Source organism: Phyllostomus hastatus, unplaced genomic scaffold, assembly GCF_019186645.2.
Source record: "Phyllostomus hastatus isolate PE091 unplaced genomic scaffold, TTU_PhHast_1.1 phas_scaffold_129, whole genome shotgun sequence".
Lineage (NCBI taxonomy): Eukaryota > Metazoa > Chordata > Mammalia > Chiroptera > Phyllostomidae > Phyllostomus > Phyllostomus hastatus.
Window position 1 is genome coordinate 30,538,138 of NW_025334009.1, and position 18,398 is coordinate 30,556,535.

General features: G+C 44.3%; 1 protein-coding gene across 1 annotated transcript in view; it reads left to right on the top strand.

The window, feature by feature from the left end:
• Nucleotides 1–18,398, top strand: part of LOC123830522 (inhibitor of carbonic anhydrase-like) — a 38,273-nt gene that overhangs the window by 4,566 nt on the left and 15,309 nt on the right. Inside the window, exons 3-11 of the mRNA XM_045856854.1 lie at nucleotides 4,292–4,400; nucleotides 5,187–5,363; nucleotides 6,019–6,166; nucleotides 6,911–6,966; nucleotides 9,862–10,040; nucleotides 12,270–12,444; nucleotides 13,323–13,465; nucleotides 16,062–16,152; nucleotides 17,326–17,382. Of these exons, the coding sequence (XP_045712810.1) occupies nucleotides 4,292–4,400; nucleotides 5,187–5,363; nucleotides 6,019–6,166; nucleotides 6,911–6,966; nucleotides 9,862–10,040; nucleotides 12,270–12,444; nucleotides 13,323–13,465; nucleotides 16,062–16,152; nucleotides 17,326–17,382 (1,135 nt within the window). The remainder of the gene's footprint in view (nucleotides 1–4,291; nucleotides 4,401–5,186; nucleotides 5,364–6,018; nucleotides 6,167–6,910; nucleotides 6,967–9,861; nucleotides 10,041–12,269; nucleotides 12,445–13,322; nucleotides 13,466–16,061; nucleotides 16,153–17,325; nucleotides 17,383–18,398) is intronic.

Genomic DNA, 18,398 nt, shown 5'->3' on the forward strand with positions numbered 1-18,398 from the left:
TTGTCATTTCTCAGTCACCTTTTCTCTGGAGAATTTTGAGATTTCATTGTCTTGGTCTATGATGTCCCACAAATTTACACTGATATTTCCAGCTGTGGAAATCTTGGTACTTATCCTGCTTAGGGTATACTCATTCTGTGGAACCATGTTTTTCATCATTTCTGGAAAACTTGTAGCCATTGTCTTTTTAAAAACTGCCTTTGCTTTAGTCTCTATTTTTTCTTTTAAAATCTAGATTCTAAGATGACATGTTTGGCCTTCTTTAATCTAGCCTCCATATGTTTTAATCATTAAAAAAAAACTTCTATCATCTGCACCTCTTTTTGGCAGCATGCAGGATAAATTCTTCAGGTATGGTTTCCAGTATACTAATTCACACTTTGTTTATTTATGAAACTGTTGATATTTCTTTTTTCTTATTTTTTAAGCTTTTAATTAAAATTTGTTTTCATTCCCAACCACCCACCCTCACCCCTTTGGTAACCATCAATTTCTTCTCTCTATATATGGGTCTACATTTTTTGTTGTTTATTAATTTATTTAGTTTTTTTAGATTCCACATATAAGTGAGATCAGATAGTATTTATCTCTGTTTGACTTATTTCATATAGCATAGTATCCTGTAGGTCTATTTGTATTGTTGCAAGTGGCAAGATTTCATTCTTTTATTGCTAAATAATGTTCTATTATGTATATGTTTTAGATATGCTACATATTTATCCATTCATCTATTGATGGATAGATAGCTTGCTTCCATATCTTGGTTATTACTAGTAATGCTACAATGAACATAGGGGTGCATATATCTTTTCAAATCAGTGTTTCTGTTTTCTTTGAATAAATACCCAGAAGTGGAACTGATGGATTGTATGGCAAGTCTATTTTTGATCTTTTGAGGCATCGCCATACTGTTTCCCATAATGTATACTCTGAGGTGCAATCCCACTAACCGCATATGAGGGTCCCCTTTTCTTCTCATCAGCACTTGTTATTTATAGATTTATTCATAGCTGTTTTGACAGGTGATATCTCATTGTGATTTTAAGTTTCATTTCCCTGATGATTAGTGATGTTGAGCATCTTTTTACATGTCTGCTGGCCATCTGTACATTCTCTTGGGAAAAGTGTATATTCAGGTCCTCTGCCCATTTTTAAATTGGATTGTTTGTTTTTTTGGTGTTAAGTTGTATGAGTTATTTATATATTTTTGGCTATTAACCCCTTGTTGGATGTATATTTTAAATGTCTTCTCCCATTGAGTAAGTTGGCTTTTTGTTTTGTTGATGATTTCCTTTGCTGCGCAAAAACTTGTTAGTTTGATGTAGCCCCATTTGTTTGTTCCTTTTGTTTCTTTTGCTTGAGGAGATATAACCTTGAGGACTCACAATTCAACCCAGAACACAAAAAGATATTGCTAACAGCAATGTCAAATAGTTTACTGCCTTTGTTTTCTTCTAGGAGTTTTATAGTTTCAGGTCTAACATTTAAGTCTTTAATCCATTTATAGTTTATTTTTGTATATGGTGTAAGAAAGTAGTCCATTTGAATCTTTTTGTGTTTATCTGTCCAGATTTGCCAACACTGCTTATTGAAGAGAGTGGCTTTTCCACAGTGTGTACTCTTAACTTTTTTTGTCATAGATTAATTTACTGTATAAGTGGGGATTTATTTCTGGGCTCTTTATTCTATTCCATGGATCTATTTACCTGTTTTTATGCCAGTACTATACTGTTTTGATTAATGTAGCTTTGTAGTATAGTTTAATAGCAGGTAGTGTGATACCTCCCAATTTGTTCTTTCTCAAGGTTTTTTTTGTTATTAAGTGGCTATTCAGGGTCTTTTGTGGTTCCATACAAATTTTAGGATTAGTTCTAATTCTGAGAAGAATGCCATTGTTATTTTAATAGGGATTGCACTAAATCTGTATATTATTACTTCAGGTAGTAAGGATATTTTAACAATATTAATTATTCCTATTCATGAGCAAGGTATATCCTTCCATTTATTTTTATCTTGTTTATTTTCATTCTTCAATGTTTTATAACTTTCAAAGTATGTCTTTCACCTCTTTGGTTAAATTTATTCCTAGGTATTTTATACTTTCAGATGGATTGTAAATGGGACTATTTTCTTGATTTCTTCTAGTCGTTATTGGTGTATAGAAATGCAACAGATTTCTGTATATTGATTCTGTATCCTGCAACTCTACTGAAGTCAGTTATTGGTTCTAATAGTTTTTTAGACTTTAAACATGTTCGATAAGTGGTTTCCCATTCATTCACACTTTGATTTCAACAGTTATATTTTGGGCTCTAGAAGTGTCAGTTAATTTTTTTTCTTTTTATTCCTGGTAATTTTCTGTTCTAGGCTTATCCTTGGATTATAGCCTTCACTTTGTACATAAAACTAAATACCACATAGGAACTTCTTCTCCACTGCATCTGATGGTTCCAACCCCCACAATCTTTGAAGGCCCAAGTCTGTTCATATGCATGCATTATGCCTTACCTTACTCTGGGTTTGGTTATCTGCACCTGGGAGGTCATGTTTGATTTTAATCCTCCCTCTCCCTGCTGGTTCAGGTTCCCCTCAGAATCCCTGCTGCTCTAGTGGATCCCCTGAATTAGGTGTTGGCTCCTTGGTTCCTGGGTCCCTGAGGCTCCAGTGATTCCTGCCTGGGATCCTGGTGTCTTGTCCAAGAAAGGCCCAACGTCACTGCCCTGGGAAAAACTCTTATTTATTACCTTATTTATCTTTGTTCTACAGTGTGTGGGTTTGGTGTGGAGAGTCTCTGGGGGTTTCATCTACTTTTTGTGATTCCAAGAAAGCCTCAAGATTGTTTCATATCTGATGTCTTGTGGATTGAAAGGGTCATTCACTAATGTGAATATACGTAATGGCACTGATGTGTACACTTAAAAATGGTTCAGTGGTAAATTTTCTGTTATGTATTTTATCACAATAAAACAACAACCAAACAACCCAATATTAAGAAGAAAAGTTTCAGCTAGACAAATATATAATTTGACTTACATTATCATTTTAATTCACTGAAAAATTCTGTCGTCTATCTTACCGCTTGCCTGTAACATGACACAAATCGTGGAGCTATAGCTTCTGCCTTGTAATGTGATCAATAAAAACTATTCATAGACTACTGGCAGAGGCTTATAGAAAGATCATTTTGACTAAATATGATTAAAGCAGCAAAAAGGCAATACAGTTTGTTATTAAATGTCTATATATTTAGACATTTAATAATGTCTGTAGAACTAATGAAAAGGCACATATAATATTTCAAGTGAAATATTAGTTTAAGGTTGAGATTTAGTAGAAGCAGAAACTAAAAAAACAATAAAACAAAAACCCTAGTAAGTAACAGCATAATGGAAGTAATAAACCTATACTGTTTGCATGCAAATCTCAGCTCCATGACTTACTAGCATTGTGGCCTGAGGAAGTGACTTAAACTTTCTGTGTCTCTATTTTTTAATGTGTAAAACACAGCTGACTTGGACAGTGGTGAGCTGTGACATGTCTGAGCAGACAAGTAAATGAACAATGAGCTATAATGGAAGCAATGATCGTTTAGCACTTAGTGCAGAGTGAAGCAAGAAGTTAAAACCCAGAGAAACACTGAATCCATGAATGAAAGAGTCCTGCAGTTCTATGGACCCAGCACAGGAAGGTACACCACTGAACACTGAATCAGAGTGCAGAAGAGTATCATCAAACACCCACTGGCCCAGAAGGAGGGCTTCACAGTGACTTCTGAGAAGGTCTCAGCAGAAGGACCAAGATAAAGAGGTCATCAGAGCAAAGCACCAGAATTCTCAATGTAAACATGTGTAAAAGCATGGCCAGGCAGGCAGACCCAAGTCATTGGCTGCAACCTCCTTCAGAGCCTGCAGTGCATGGGCTGTACACCCTGGCTGGTGGTGGGAGGGCAGCTTTCCCCCACAAGGCCTGCTAGCTGAAGCCTCTGGAACTGAAGCTGATTGCAAAAGATAGCATGTGGTTTTCTGGGCCAAGAGCCAGACTTCTCACCAAGGAAAAGAAAAACTAATCTATTCCTTCCTCTATGTGGGAGGAATAGGGAATATGGTGGCCCAGTTCCCTCACCAGAGTGCTGGAGTCCAATGAAGCTTGAGTTAGTGTGTGATGTGGCCAAGCTGATGGTTTTTCGGGTCCCAGATCCAAGAAGCCCCACCAGTCACCCTCACTCACCTGGGTTTAGGCGGGCTCTCCTAGAAGGGAGAGCTTCACTGGTGTCTGGGCTGTTTCCTTTCAGGCAAATGAAGCAGATGCTATGACACTGGATGCAGGTTGGGTGTTTGAGGCAGGCCTGGCTCCCTACAATCTCAAACCTGTAGTGGCAGAGTTCTATGGCTCAGAAACAGGTAAGTTTTTCCCGGGAACCCCAGAGACGGTTTGTTTGTGGCCATTGTTCTCCCCTGAGAGATGCTTGTTCTTTCCTGGTAGAGTCTTGTCTTGTTTAGGAGGGTGACAGAAGAGTGAGTGGGCAGTGAGGGGCCCTACTGGCCACCACAGGCCCAGCTCAAGGCCTCTGTGCCTTTGGGCTGGTTGAGGGCTGGTATGGCTGACACTGACCTCCTGGGCCAGGAAATGTGCTCCCTGGAGAAACAGAGCAGGCTGGGTACAGCCTGACCTGAACCATTAGAGTTCAGAGCTGTATATAGAAGCCTCCAAGAACCACAGGTGCCTCACTCAGAGGAGAAACCACACTGGAGCACACATGCAGAGTCCCAAAAGCCTTGTGACTCTTCTGAGGGTAACCTCACTATCCCTGGCCCTGTGTCAGGGGGTGGGAAATAGTTGGAGTCAGCAATGTGGCCTCTGTGCCACAGCTCCAGTCTCCTGGTAGGCTTGGGTTGGCGGGTGTAGGCAGACAACCTGCAGGGCCAGGCTAGGAAAAATCCTTCAGGGCACAGGTGCATGTGGCGTCTTGCCTGTGTTTGCCTGGAGGGTTATTACAAATGTCCCCTCTGTAATCCTTTCTTTCCCCTCAAGCCTAGGAAACTGCTTCTGACCCCTCCCTCTTTACCACCCAGCCCAACATGAGTGTGGCTTGTGGCTTCCTCTTCCCTAGTCAGGAGCCCAGCAGTGATGAGCAGTGTTTCCCTGGGGCCCAGGATGCAGGTCTTCCATTCACACTGTCTCTGCAGATCCACAAACCAGCTATTATGCTGTGGCCGTGGTGAAGAAGGGCAGCGGCTTCCAGCTGAACCAGCTCAAAGGCAAAAAGTCTTGCCACACAGGCCTTGGCAGGTCTGCTGGGTGGGTTGTCCCCATAGGCTTACTCTATTCGGAACTGCCTGAGCCACGTGATCCTCTTGAGAAAGGTAAGTGGGCAGGAGGGTGAGTGCCCTGGGGCAGACATCCCTTCTGTAGGTGCCCACATAGGCCACCCTGAGGTCACTCAGACATAATCATGTGTGAGGACTCTTGGGGTGGAGGTGGGAGGTTAACCAGGTTCAGCAGAGAATGTTTGGAGGAATGGGGGTGAGGGCATCAGGCCTGACAGAAGGTTCAGGCATGTCCAAGGTCGCTGGGCCCTACTGTCCCCTTCCCTGGGGCACTTTCCTTTCTGTGGATCATGTGTCTCCCACTCTGCTGGAGCTCTCTCTAGTGGCCATCTGCTGGCTATGCAGGCATGCACCTGCCCAGGTGAGTCTGGCATCTCCTGGGCATGGCTTCCAGAGGAGACCTGTCTACAATGTTCCAATCTGACAAGGCAGAGAGGGGAGCTGACAGCGACCTGAGACAGGCCTTTGTTGGTGGCAGGCAGAGTTCTAATTTCTGGGGGAGGGCAGGGGTTAACCTGGTCCTTTTCAAAACCCTGATCTTGAAGAGGGACTCCACATAAGGCCAGCTGGGGATGGGATGCTGGTTTTGCTCTGGGTGCTCTCTGTTCACGCGTGAGTCTGGGCTGGGAGCTGTAACTGTCTCTGGCCAGGCTGGCACATGCCCTTTGTTCCACATCTTTGTTTTGAGCAGCAGTGGGCAATTTCTTTGCGGGCAGCTGTGTCCCCTGTGCAGATCGGGCGGCCTTCCCTAAACTGTGTCAACAGTGTGCGGGAAAAGGGAGCAACAAGTGTGCCTGCTCTACCCACGAACCATACTTTGGCTACTCGGGTGCCCTCAGGTGAGTGAGACTCCCTGCTCTCCCCCAATCCCACCCACACACTCTGAAGATGGTTCAACTAAGGGAGTAGACAGGGCTGCCCCAGACCACCTTCAGCGTCAGTGTGAATCCCAGGGTCCTGAGTGCTTCCTAAGCATCCTGTGGAACAGTCTTCTGTGTGGGAGCCCCGCTTGTCTCCCCAGAGCCTGAGGTCTGCCTATGTTACCCTTCTGGACCCTCTTAGAAGGGGGAGGGAATAGACCCACCTCTGGGACTCGGATCCATAGACATAGGCCTGGGCTCTAGCTGGGTTAAAGGCCAGGGCCTCCCAGTTTGCTTCTTCCTACCAGAGCATCTCCTGTGTCTGCCTCTCCCCACCTCCCTCTCAGCCCCATAAGGAACCTCTCCCTATTCCATGCTTAGTAAGAGAAATGGCTACCACTCAAAACCAGAGCTAAACTGACCAGGAATCCAAGGCTATCTTGAGTTTTTATCCTACACATAAAAGGCTTTAAACCTTTACTTTTAATACAATTTATTGCTTTTGGCTGCCTTTGAAGAGGGTGGTGAGGGTCTTACTTTCACACCATCCCCCACCAGAGTTGCCTGGGGTATGGCTTACAGGGATCCTTCCTGCTTCAGGCCTGGGCTTGGCTGTGGGGGTTCAGGGCCTATGGCCAGGTCAGAACCTCAGAGGGGCTTCATGGGGGAGGGGCAGGGCCCTGTCTTGGAGAGTGGTCTGACTTCAGCTGTCCTGTTCCTCAGGTGTCTGCACGAAGGTGCGGGGGATGTGGGCTTCGTGAGACACATGACTGTGTTCGGTAAGTGCTGGATGGAGCAAGAATCACGTGCGTCACACCCTGGCAGGGGGAACTGGTTTTTGCCCGAAAGTTTCCCTGCACCCAGAGGTGGGTTACGACAAGATCTTTGATGAACGAAGAGAGTTTCTGCATAAAAACAGTTTTGTTATTTGTACATTCTTTAGTGCTGTATTTGTTCAGTCTGTAAATCTACTAAACAAATTTTCTGAACATTTAAACATTACTTAACAACTAGTAACACAAACTGAGTTTTAATAATCAAATTTTCTTAGACACTGAAATACTGATTTCAAATGTAATCACATTCTCCTAAATGCTTATTATAAACGGCTCCTAAAAGCTTCAAATACCTTCAGCAAACATACAAATTATCATAATTATTTCAGAACTTGTTGACACATGTACAATTAAATCTGTTGCAAAAAGCATTATTACCATGGACAAAAATGTATTTCTTCTTTATTTCTACATTTAATAAAAAATACCTTTCCAGAGTTTTGGGTAATTTATCAGAAACAAACAAATAAACAAAGAGTTTTTCAGACAAGTTGAGGTTACAGATTTTGGGTTTTATAACCAATTAAATTTCTATTAGATACAGAACATACTTGTACCACTTAAGATGTTTAAAGCCAAGTGTATATTCATTATGCTAGGTTCATTTGAAAACTAATGTCTGCTACCTCAAGGAAAATTTTAAGTTCTTACTTTTCACATGGGCCTTAGTTCCGCCTAACCTAGTTTTTTCTCTACACAAAATAGGAGTTTCCTGTGTTTTGTTCCTTTGTTTGGTCATTCACAATCCACAGCCTCCTCATTACTACACACGGACGTGGTTTGTTAGCATTTTGGTAATTGATGCACGTCTTATTATCAGTCATTTTAATTAGTGGGGTCAACTATGGGTTTCATCTCCCAGGATCAAGTTGTTCCAAAAAACTGTCATGGTGATCTTCTCTGCTTGCTCAAGTTACCACAGTTATGTTAGAGAAGAGTATCTTCTAACACTCACCCTGAAGTATTTGAAAACATCCTCACTTTCTGAAGCAACAGGCTGTCCCAGACCACCCTGACTTATCTTTGCTGGAAGTCACTTGTCTGCAACACCCCTTAGAAAAGTCACACAACACCCCTTAGAAAAGCAGAAGTCTATAAAAGACTGTCCGCTGGGCTTTAGAGGTGAAAATGAATGCTGGTGGGGAGTGACTGAGGTGGCAAAGTTATTTCTTTCCAAAACTATAGGATCATCGTGAAATCTTTTCCTTTAATTCTAACATTACTGAATCATTTAAAATTTTTATATCCATACCTATTTAAGATTGTAACACTCACAAGGACTCTAATTGTAACTCCTTTTCTTTGGGGGTTTTATCAACCCAAAGACCTTTTACATGAGTTTGCTAGGGTTGCCATAACAAAGTACCTTAAGCAACAGAAATTTACTGTCTCGTGGTTCTAGAGGCAAAGTTCCAAGATCAAGATGTTGGCAGGGTTGGTTCTTTAGGAAGGCTGTGAGAGATAATCTGTCCCATGATTTTCTCCTGGCTTCTGGTAGTCTGCTGGCAGTCTTTGGCGTTTCTTGGCTTCTAGTCACATCACCCCAACCTCTGTCTTTCTTTCCACATGGCATTCCTTCTGTGTGCATACTTATCTGTGCCCAAATTTCCTCTTTTTATAAGGACACCAGTCACAATGGAGTAGGGCCCATACTACTGCAGTATGACCTTATCTTAACTAATTATATCTGCAGTGACTATATTCCTAAATAAGGTCATATTCTGAGGTGTTGGGGATCAGGACTTCAACATGTGAATCTTGGTGGGGGGTCCATAGTTCAACCCAGAACATCTTTTAATAGCTGGATAAGGGGAACCAAAGAGCTTATTTTTCTCACAAGGTTTTCTGGTCCTTCTCTGTCTCTGTGGAATGCCCTGACTGGGCTCCCAAGGCTCTGTCCCTCCCTCAACTCTTCCACCATCTCTCCCTGCTGTGCTCTGCCCTCAGGGAAGTGTCGCAGAGTTGGGGACCTGGATTGTCCTAGCATGGCCACGTGTCAACCTCAGGTTAGCGAGTTTGATGAGTTACCTCAGCTCTCTGAGGCTGTTCCCTCTTCTCTGGGTGGGATAATCACATCACTGGCCTCGTCCAGCTGTTATGAGGATTAAATGACAGAGAGCGTGGAGAGACTTTAGCACAGTGTTGGGTGTACTACGAGCGCTCACTAAACATTTGCTGACATCTTTCATATTAGCAGAGCCAAAGGGATGAGGGGCAGTGGGAGGGCCCCAGGCCAAGCATGCCTCCCAGCCCCGGCTGTCTGCAATGAGAACCAGTCATTTCATCTCCTGAGGCCTCAGGTTCCTCATCTGTGAAAAATGCATTTGAAAAAGGTTCTTTCACTCCTCTTAGGATTGTTAAAAGAATGATTAAAGAAAAACAATTTTGGTGATATAAACACACTTTATTAACACTTCATGAAGCAGGCAATCTCCATTTGGAGAAGTACAAAATGAATAGGAACATAGGAAGCTTTTATAGGACAAAGAATACAGAACAGTGAAGAGACACATAGGAAATATCTGATTGGCTGGGGCCACGTTGTCGATCTTGTTTGGGGCGAGAAAGAACAAAGAGAGAAGTATAGAGCCCAGAGTTGGCTTGGCATTTGAGGACTGACTGGATAGTGTGTTTCTGGTCAAGCAGAACATTACAGGGACATGAAAGTTATCTGAGTTTTGGTTTGTTCATGTGGCATGCTGGGCAGGAGTGGCTCCATCTTGGGCCTAGAAAATTGTTTCAATAAGGTCAAGTAGTTTGTGATTCAGTGAGGAGGGGGGACCACAGCTGATGGCTCTGCCTGAAGTCTGTTGGCTCCTCTGGTCTTTCTTCTCCCAGAAACCTTTGCGAACCAGGCTGAGAGGGACCAGTATGAGCTGCTCTGCAGAGACAACACCCGGAAGCCAGTGGACAAATACAAAGAGTGTCACCTGGGCAAAGTTCCTTCCCATGCTATTGTGGCCCGAAGTGTGGATGGCAAGGCAGATTTGATCTGGGAGCTTCTCAACCAGGCGCAGGTACCAAATCCACTGTCCTCCCCACTGTTCAAGAGTCTCTGGTTGGATTTGGGGCATTGTCCTCCATTCTCTTGTTGCCACGCTGGAAGTCCTTCTGGGTTCAGGAGACTGCAGGACCATAGCACACGTCCTCCTCTTCACTGACAAGCCACTCAGTCTGTAAATGTTACAGACAGCAGAGGCCATAAAACCCTCACCTGCCACCGTCACCCTGGGGGACAAAGACTCTGCAGAAGTTCCTCGTTGCCCTGTTGTGTTCTTTTCAGTTCTAAAGGGGTTCTCAGGATGCAGTGCGCATTGTCTCCCCTACCCGACCACCATGAAGTGTTCCCCTGTTATCCCGCTGGCATGTGATCCCACCCTCCCGACGTCCCTCAGTAGCAGGCACCCCTCCATGAGCATTCTTCTCTCTGTCCTGCATTGGTGGCAGTCTCTGCCAGCCTGTCCTCACTCATTACCCAGTCCCAGCCCATTAGTGCTCTTTGCTCAGCACTGGGGATTCAGAGATGAACTAGACAAAGCCTTGCCCTTGAGTTGCCTGCAAAGAAATGTGGACACACAGAAATTATCACCAGATGGGATGCACAACCTCGGAGACATGGATTATGTACTCCGCAGAGGATAGAAGGACTGCTTTGCTGGGTGTATCCAGGAAGATTCCTGGGCTCCCAGGAATAGGCTGTGTGCACCCCAAGGGAGCGTGGAGGTTTGCCAGAGGAGGCAGCAGGTGACATTGTATGCAGAGCCAACAGAAAAGCAAAAAGCAGACAGACATCAGAAAGTGCTGGGAACTGCCCTGCTTGGTTTTAGGAGCTGTAACCCCCCCATGGCTAAGGCTGAGTAAGAGACCTTCGGACCAGAAACCACTAAGGAGACAAAGCTTATCTCCCTGGCAGGGGCGCTGCTTCTGCTCTTTTTTCCATAACTGGCCCCCAATGCTTGATCAGTTAGCCAATGATGGGTAAGATTCCCCAAGGGGGGAATGACCTAAGACAGGCATGATCATGTGGAGGTCCCAGGGAAGGACTTGGGGGGCTATGGAGAAAGGGGGTGATGGACCCTCGACCCTTGGCTTTGACAAAGCCTGAGTCCTCATTCTGTCTGCGAGAAGTCTCTTAATCTCTTGGCTGCCTTACTTCCCCTGCCTGACTTAAGCCTGAAACAATGACAAAGGGCAGTGCAGCCCTGTGCTGCAAAGGGCGGGCTCCCCAGGTGATCAGGTCTGAGAAAGAATACATAAACTCCTGTGAAACCTGCTTTGCTAAGAATGCTCTTAATTAAATGATAAAGGCCCAAGCAGGAAATTAGTTTGTTTTCCAAAGTTTTGTAGCCCCTTAGCTAACAGACCCTGACTCAGAATAAGCCCTCGTAGTTCTTTGTATGTTATCTGTTGTTTGGTCCTTACTGCCTGACAATGATTAATGAACTTTACCTTAATCATTGGAATCAATTCCTGTGCAAATTGATTCCAATAAAAACCTGTGAAGGGAAGGATCGGGGCACTTTCCTTTGAGAGAGTGGCCAGGCCGCTCCGAGGAGCTCTCCCCTTGAGAGAGTAGCCGTGCCGTCCCTCCACGGGACTCGGTAGTCCGTGTGAATTTATCTTGTGTTTCATCCATAACACCGTGGACACTGTGGGCCAGTGTCTGCGTCAGGAAAGAGCGTGTGGGTAGGTGCTGCCATTGGCTACAGTCAGGACCAGCTGTGGGCCAGTCAGAGGGAGTCATAGGCAAAGGGCCCTTTGTTTTCCTGGAGGCCAGAGGGGAAAGGGACTGCTTGAAACCCTTCAATGGCAGGATTGGGGTGGGAGAGGAGCCCAGGACTCCTGGCAGAGTGGGTCACCAGCTGCTCCAGGAGGAGGATCACTGGAGCCACTTGGGGCAATCAGACGGGCAGAACTGAGGCAGCCTTCACTGATGCCCTGTGGGAGCACAGCACTGGAGGGGGCAGCTGCCTGGCACAGGAGGAGCCCGAGGCCCTTCGTACAGATTTGGGGGGCAGCCCCTGGCAGTTTTCCTGAGTCCCAACAAGGCAGACAAGCTGGTGTTTGGGTGAAGCGTTCCTTGGAGAGAGACTTGAGAATGCCGTGAGCCACAGGGGCTTTGGAGGGCCTTGGCCTCTGTCTTCACACTCAGGCACTCATTCTTTCCCCCTTGCTGTTCCTGTCTGGTTTGGGGTTTGTTTTCCCTTTGCCTCTCCATGCCACTGTTTGTCTTATCCTTTCAACAGGAACATTTTGGGAAAGGCAAGTCAGCAACATTCCAGCTCTTTAGCTCTTCTCATGGGAAGGACCTGCTGTTCACAGACGCCGCCCATGGGTTTTTAAGAGTCCCACCTAAGATGGATGTCAAGCTGTACCTGGGATATGAGTGTTTTGCTGCCGTTCAGGCTCTACTAGTGGATGGTAAGACATCCTGGGAGGGCAGCGAGGCAGGATGGGGGTCGTAGAAGCTTTCCTAGTACCTACAAGCCTCGACTCACCCACTCTTTGCCAGCCTGCAGAGCCCAGGGAAGCTACCAACTGCACTGGGTGTTAACGAGGGGATTTTTTGTTCAGCTGGGGAGAAGACCTAACGACCTTCAGATTATGAACAATCTGAATGATGGTTCTGGCTTCTGTGTATCAACCAGAGTTGCCCCACCCAACAACAGGTCTGTCTGAGAGGGAAATAGCCCATCCCAAACTGAAGTGGGAACATGGCCTTTGCCACCATCAGGAGAACTAGAATTTCAGAGGGTTTTAATCCAGCTCCTGCCTTCCTCTGAACTTCTATTTCTCCCTTCCTTCTCTCTTTTTCCTCCTCCATTTAGTCAACCAATAGTTACTGGGCATCTACCAAACGACTGGGTTAGATGTGGGCGTACTGCAGTGATCAAAGACACTGGGTGAGGGAGAGCAAGCAGGCCCACCCAGAACAGAACACATGACTACCAGCTGGGAAGCACTACCTGGATGGGAGAACCCAGTCCTGTAAGAAACACCCCCTAGAAGGCCCTGAGATGGGCTGGCGCTCAGAGAGGCCTTCCCCGGGAAGGTGATGCCTGAGAAGGTGAGGTTACGAGGCAGATCAGGGTTGCTCTGCCTTCACTGTTCTTTCTGAGAACTGAGGTCCCGTTTCTCCTAGACAGTGGTAGGGAGGCATGAGTGGTGATATGGGCACAAGACTCTCCTGCTGCCCATGGGGACCCCACTGGGCCGCCACCCTGCAGCCAGTGGCACTAAACCCCCAAACCTATCTTGGAGCTTCTTTTGGATCGCTGGCTCTTCTCCACCCATCCTAGGTGTGAGAGACTCCCAGAGGGTGCAGTGGTGCGCAGTGGGCCACCATGAGAGGGTCAAGTGTGACGAGTGGAGCATCGTGAGTGGTGGCATCTTAACATGCACCACGGAGGAGACCACTGAGGACTGCATTGCTGCCATCGTGGTAAGGAAGGCCCTGCTTCCAGAGCTGGGTTCGCACACCCACACATGTGGCACTTCTGCTGGGTCTTCCCGGACACTTCCACGTCAGCCACGAGGCTGAGATGCTTGTGTGTTTCCCCCTACTCTCCAAAGCCCCATCCCACTCCATCCCACTGACCCCTCCAGCTCACGGATGGGCAGAAACAAAGAGCCAGCCCAAGGCCCAAACTCATCTGGTGCTCAGTTCCGGTGACCAGGGAGCTCTGAGCATTGTCCTGCCCAGGACCTGTAGAAGGTGGGGTGACATCCCAGGGTGTAGTCAGGGCATCCCTTGTGGATTGTGAAAGCAAATCAACATTTTCAGTGCTTTAGTTGAAAGTTTAATGTTTTCTGGAGATAAAAAGTATTACATGCTAAAAAAGAAATGAAAAATAAACAATATCATTTACAACTTCATAACTCAGAGATCATTATCATGTAGTTTTTGAGTTATGAAGCTGTGCTCATGAATTTCCACTTCTCTATGGACAGATAATACTTTTGTGATTAGAAGAAATTATACATAAAGGACTGAAAAATTGACAAACTTAGGAGACAGTCTTTCTTAGAAAAGAAGATCCTAATTTTGGTAAACCTCCCTGCAACCAACCCAAAAGATTAACATCGTGTAATTTATACAGTCTCTTAACTTTGTCAATTATAAGGATTACATGAATTTGAGTGGTCATAACATTACCTGGCATATGGTAGCTGTCAATAAATGTTAGCTATTGTTATTATTACTTAAAGTCTTTAATATAGTTGGTGTACTTTCTTAGGTAATGAAGTATTCATTTAAAATAAGTTTTGCTGGCTGCAGAATGTTCCACCAAATATTTCTGCCTCAATTTATTTAACCAATTTCTAAATGTCTTTATACAAATTATCTCCAAATTCTTTGCTATTACAGATAATATGGGAGTGAAGACTTCTGTCCTTTAATCATCAGTATTTCTGAGTATGCCTTTAATATCAGTGACAGCTAAGGTTTCTGTTTATGACCCCTTAACTTGCATTAATTCATTTAATCCTCATGATAAGCCTATGAGGTAGATGTTCCACCCATTCTGTGGATCAACAACATGTGTGTAGGATAGTATTTAGGGATGTGTCCTTTGGACAAGTTGGATCCTGGAGGCTTGTGGGATAGTGCTTAGAGCAGAAGCTAAGAAATTAAACTATCTACATTTAAGTCTTGGTGACTTAAATGTAGATAGTTTAATTGTAGATAGGAGAAATTCTTTTTTTAATTTTTTTATGGAATACCAATTTATTCTTTTATTTTTTTTAGATTTTATTTATTTATTTTTAGAGAGGGAAGGGAGAGAGAAAGAGAGAGAGAGAGAGAAACATCAATGTGCGGTTGCTGGGCACTGTGGCCTGCAACCCAGGCATGTGCCCTGACTGGGAATTGAACCTGTGATGCTTTGGTTCACAGCCCACACTCAATCCACTGAGCTATGCCAGCCAGGGCTATTGGAGAAATTCTTTAATCCCTATCTGCCTCAGTTCACTAATGTGTGAAAGAGGGAGAATTATACTACCTACCTAATTGGATTTGTGAGGAATACATGAAGCAATCCCTAGAAAGTGTTTAGAAAAGGCCCTGGAGCATAGTAAGAGCTTGGCAAGTTTTTCCTTATAGAGTTACTACTGTCTTAAATAGTAGATTTTTTTTTACAGACCTAGAAAGGCAGTTAACAGGTCAAAAGCAAAGAGTGTGTGTGTGTCTCATTTTTTTTTCTTGATGACCTTATCTATGACTGTAAGTACATTGTTTTGCTCTGTTGGAAAAGTTCATTGATTAAAACCAGAAGTTAATTATTACAGGAATATCTTATTGTATTGTGCTTCGCTTTATTGCACTTTGTAGATATTAGATGTTTTTTACAGACTGAGGCAAGATCCTCCTCCAGCATAAAGATTAGTACTAACTAAAGGCTCAGATGATAGTATTTTTTAACAATAAAGTATTTTAAAATTAAGGGATGTACATTGTGTTTTTGAAATAATGCTGCTTCATACTCAGTGGCTATAGTATAGTGTAAACATAACTTTTACATGGAGAGAAACAAAAAAATTTGTGAGACCTGATTTATTGTGATAGTCGATTTATCACAGTGGTCTGGAATAAAACCACAGTATTTCTGAGGTATGCCTATAATGAATTATTTAAGTAGAGTAATTAATTATTTATTACAAATCTTTGCTGTGCTGGGGGTTATGGGGCCACAGTTGAATTCTGCCATACAGAAGGAAACGTGTTTCATAGAAACAGATAAACGCAGTCATGGGGTCTGCCCATGTGGACCGTTGATGATAATGGCACAGTGAAAGTTTAGTGAGGGCATGTCCACCGTTGGCATGCCCTGGGTTGAACTCTTTCTCCTGGGTCAACAGGCCTAATACATGTCCAGTTTTCTAAAGCCATGTTCATGTGGCAGAAGCTTTGGGTGACCCATGATCTGGTTAATCACAAGGATATGTGATATGAAGCCAATGAAGTGGAAACTTCCAAGGGTCAGTGAGACAGGATGACAACCTCACTGTTGTGCCATTGATTTATTTCTTAACTTCAGAAAGGAGAAGCTGATGCCATGAGCTTAGATGGAGGATTGATGTACACGGCGGGCAAGTGTGGTCTAGTGCCTGTCCTGGCGGAGAACTACAGTAAGTGGAGGGAGTGTCTCTCGCTGTTGTGTTCCCTCTGGGCCATGGACTTAGAGATGAGGAAATAATTTAGTTAATTTGTGAGATAATAACAACTATTGCTGGAGTGTAGGGAGCTAGTAGGTAACACCCTTCTTCCCGAATGTTAGAACCAACTAAGATACAGATGTAGGATTTAGGCAAAAAGAGAGAAAATAACACCTTTATTACTGAAATGGTGATATGGGAGGGCATGGTGTAGAGGTGGCTGAAGTGCTTGCCAAACTGCACTTGAGTTAGAGTTGCCCACTGATTCAGGGGAATGGGTCTGCTGGCTCACCCCATGGCTGAGGGCAGAGGAAAACATTTAGTTATAGGTGAGAAGCTCTAAACCACCCTTTCTCCACTATCCTCAATAAAGAAAGAAGGGACTGAGCAAAATGTGCCTAGATCCTTTTGCTAACTTTACTAATCCAAAATAGGCTCATGCCAGCTGCACTGGAAGACTGAGGGGTGGGACCACCTGGTCATGTTATTTTTTGGAGATCTGTCCACATGAAAAAATAAAGCCAGAGAAGAGGATTTCACCAATACCATTTGTTAAGCACCTCATCTACTAGGCAGTGAGCAAGAAGCCATACATTATCCTTCAAAATGAAACAATTCTGTAACACACAGAATGGTATGTCCATTTCACAGGTGTTAAAAACTAAGGCTTAGAGAAGTTGCCATAAATACTGTGTCCAAGGTAGAATAAAGACATCACTCAGGTCTTTTTGACTCTGTGGACTGATTCTTTGCCCTCCAACATAGCAAGAATATAATGATTGCCTATCACAGGCCAGAGCTCTGAAGGGAAGAAAGATGTCAGGATGACTTTAATCACATTTTTGTCAAGGTCTTCAGTAGTCTATGCCTCCCTTTCAAAGTGCATCTCATGATCTTTCTCTGACATCTGCTTAAGTGTTGGGGAGTTTCTGGGATGAAGCCTAATGTTCAGATGGTGAAGATCTGGGGAAGAGAAGGTAAACTGGGACTGCAAATCTTAGCTCATTAATGACCAATGAAAAACTGCTTAGTGGGTGTTTCTCCTCATGTTATCCTTAACTCTTATGACTGAGAAGCTCATGACTTTGAATGAGTTTGTGAGACTGTAACGCCATGTACCTCAATTGTTTTTCTTTTTCTTTTTAGTGCCTAAAGATGGCAACGAGCAGCTTGGGCTTAAGTGTGTGAATACACTCACGGAAGGTGAGCCAGCTTCAGTAACACTGGGGCTCAAGGGTGAAGCCTATTCTTGGGAAAGGGATGTGGAGAGCCTTAAAAATAAGCAAAGATGACTAGAGTCGTGAAAAAGAAGGAGGAGGAGGGGAGCAGGAGAAGTAGAAAAGAAGAAGACAAGTTAATTGTTAAGGAGCAAGTTGGTCATGAAGCTGCACTAATAATGACTATCCGTAGGGTACTTTACAGCTGACAGGACTCCTGCTTGCACGATTCCTGTTTGCTTTCTCAGCAATCCTCTAGTATGTGGGCGTGATTGTCCCACATTATGTTGATGGGAGAAGTGAGGCTCAGGGACTGTGTCAGTTGACTGAGCCACACAGCCAGGAAGTGGATGCACCTGAGCCTGAGAAGAGGTGGCTGACTGGAAACCCTATGCCCTTTCTGAGCATCAGAACTGTTTCTTGTCACATGCTGCTTGCCCACCTCTGCATGAAGGTTCGCACTGGGGCAGGAGCCAATTCCTGACACTCTGGGGCCTTGCCGCTAATGAAGATGAGGAGGAAAATGAAATCACTCTTTAGCTTTTAGCCAGTTGGATTTGAATAGCAGGGGAGTCAATCTCGTATTTAGACTAGGGGAGCAGGTGACAAGTTCTCCCATCTGTGCCTCCACATAGGCAGAGGGCGTCTGTATCTGTCTCTAAAGTACTGATCTTGGGCATTGGCTGGAGCAGTGTTTCTCCATCGAGTGTAGTACCTGGACCAGATACATCTGCATCACCTGAGAACTCATTAGAAATGAAAATTCTTGGGCCTCACCCCAGATCTGCTGAGTCAAATGCCAAGGATAGGGCCACTACTCTGTGTTCTAACAAGCCACCAGCTGGTTCTCATGAACATTAAGGTTTGAAAATGACTGTGATGAAGGATCCTGAGATGAAAACAGATGCTTGTTTGGTTTTGGAGTTTCTTTTTATTTTCTGAATTTAAATGGTTTTAAATAAAAATATAGTCGGCATACAATATCATGTCATTTTCAGATAC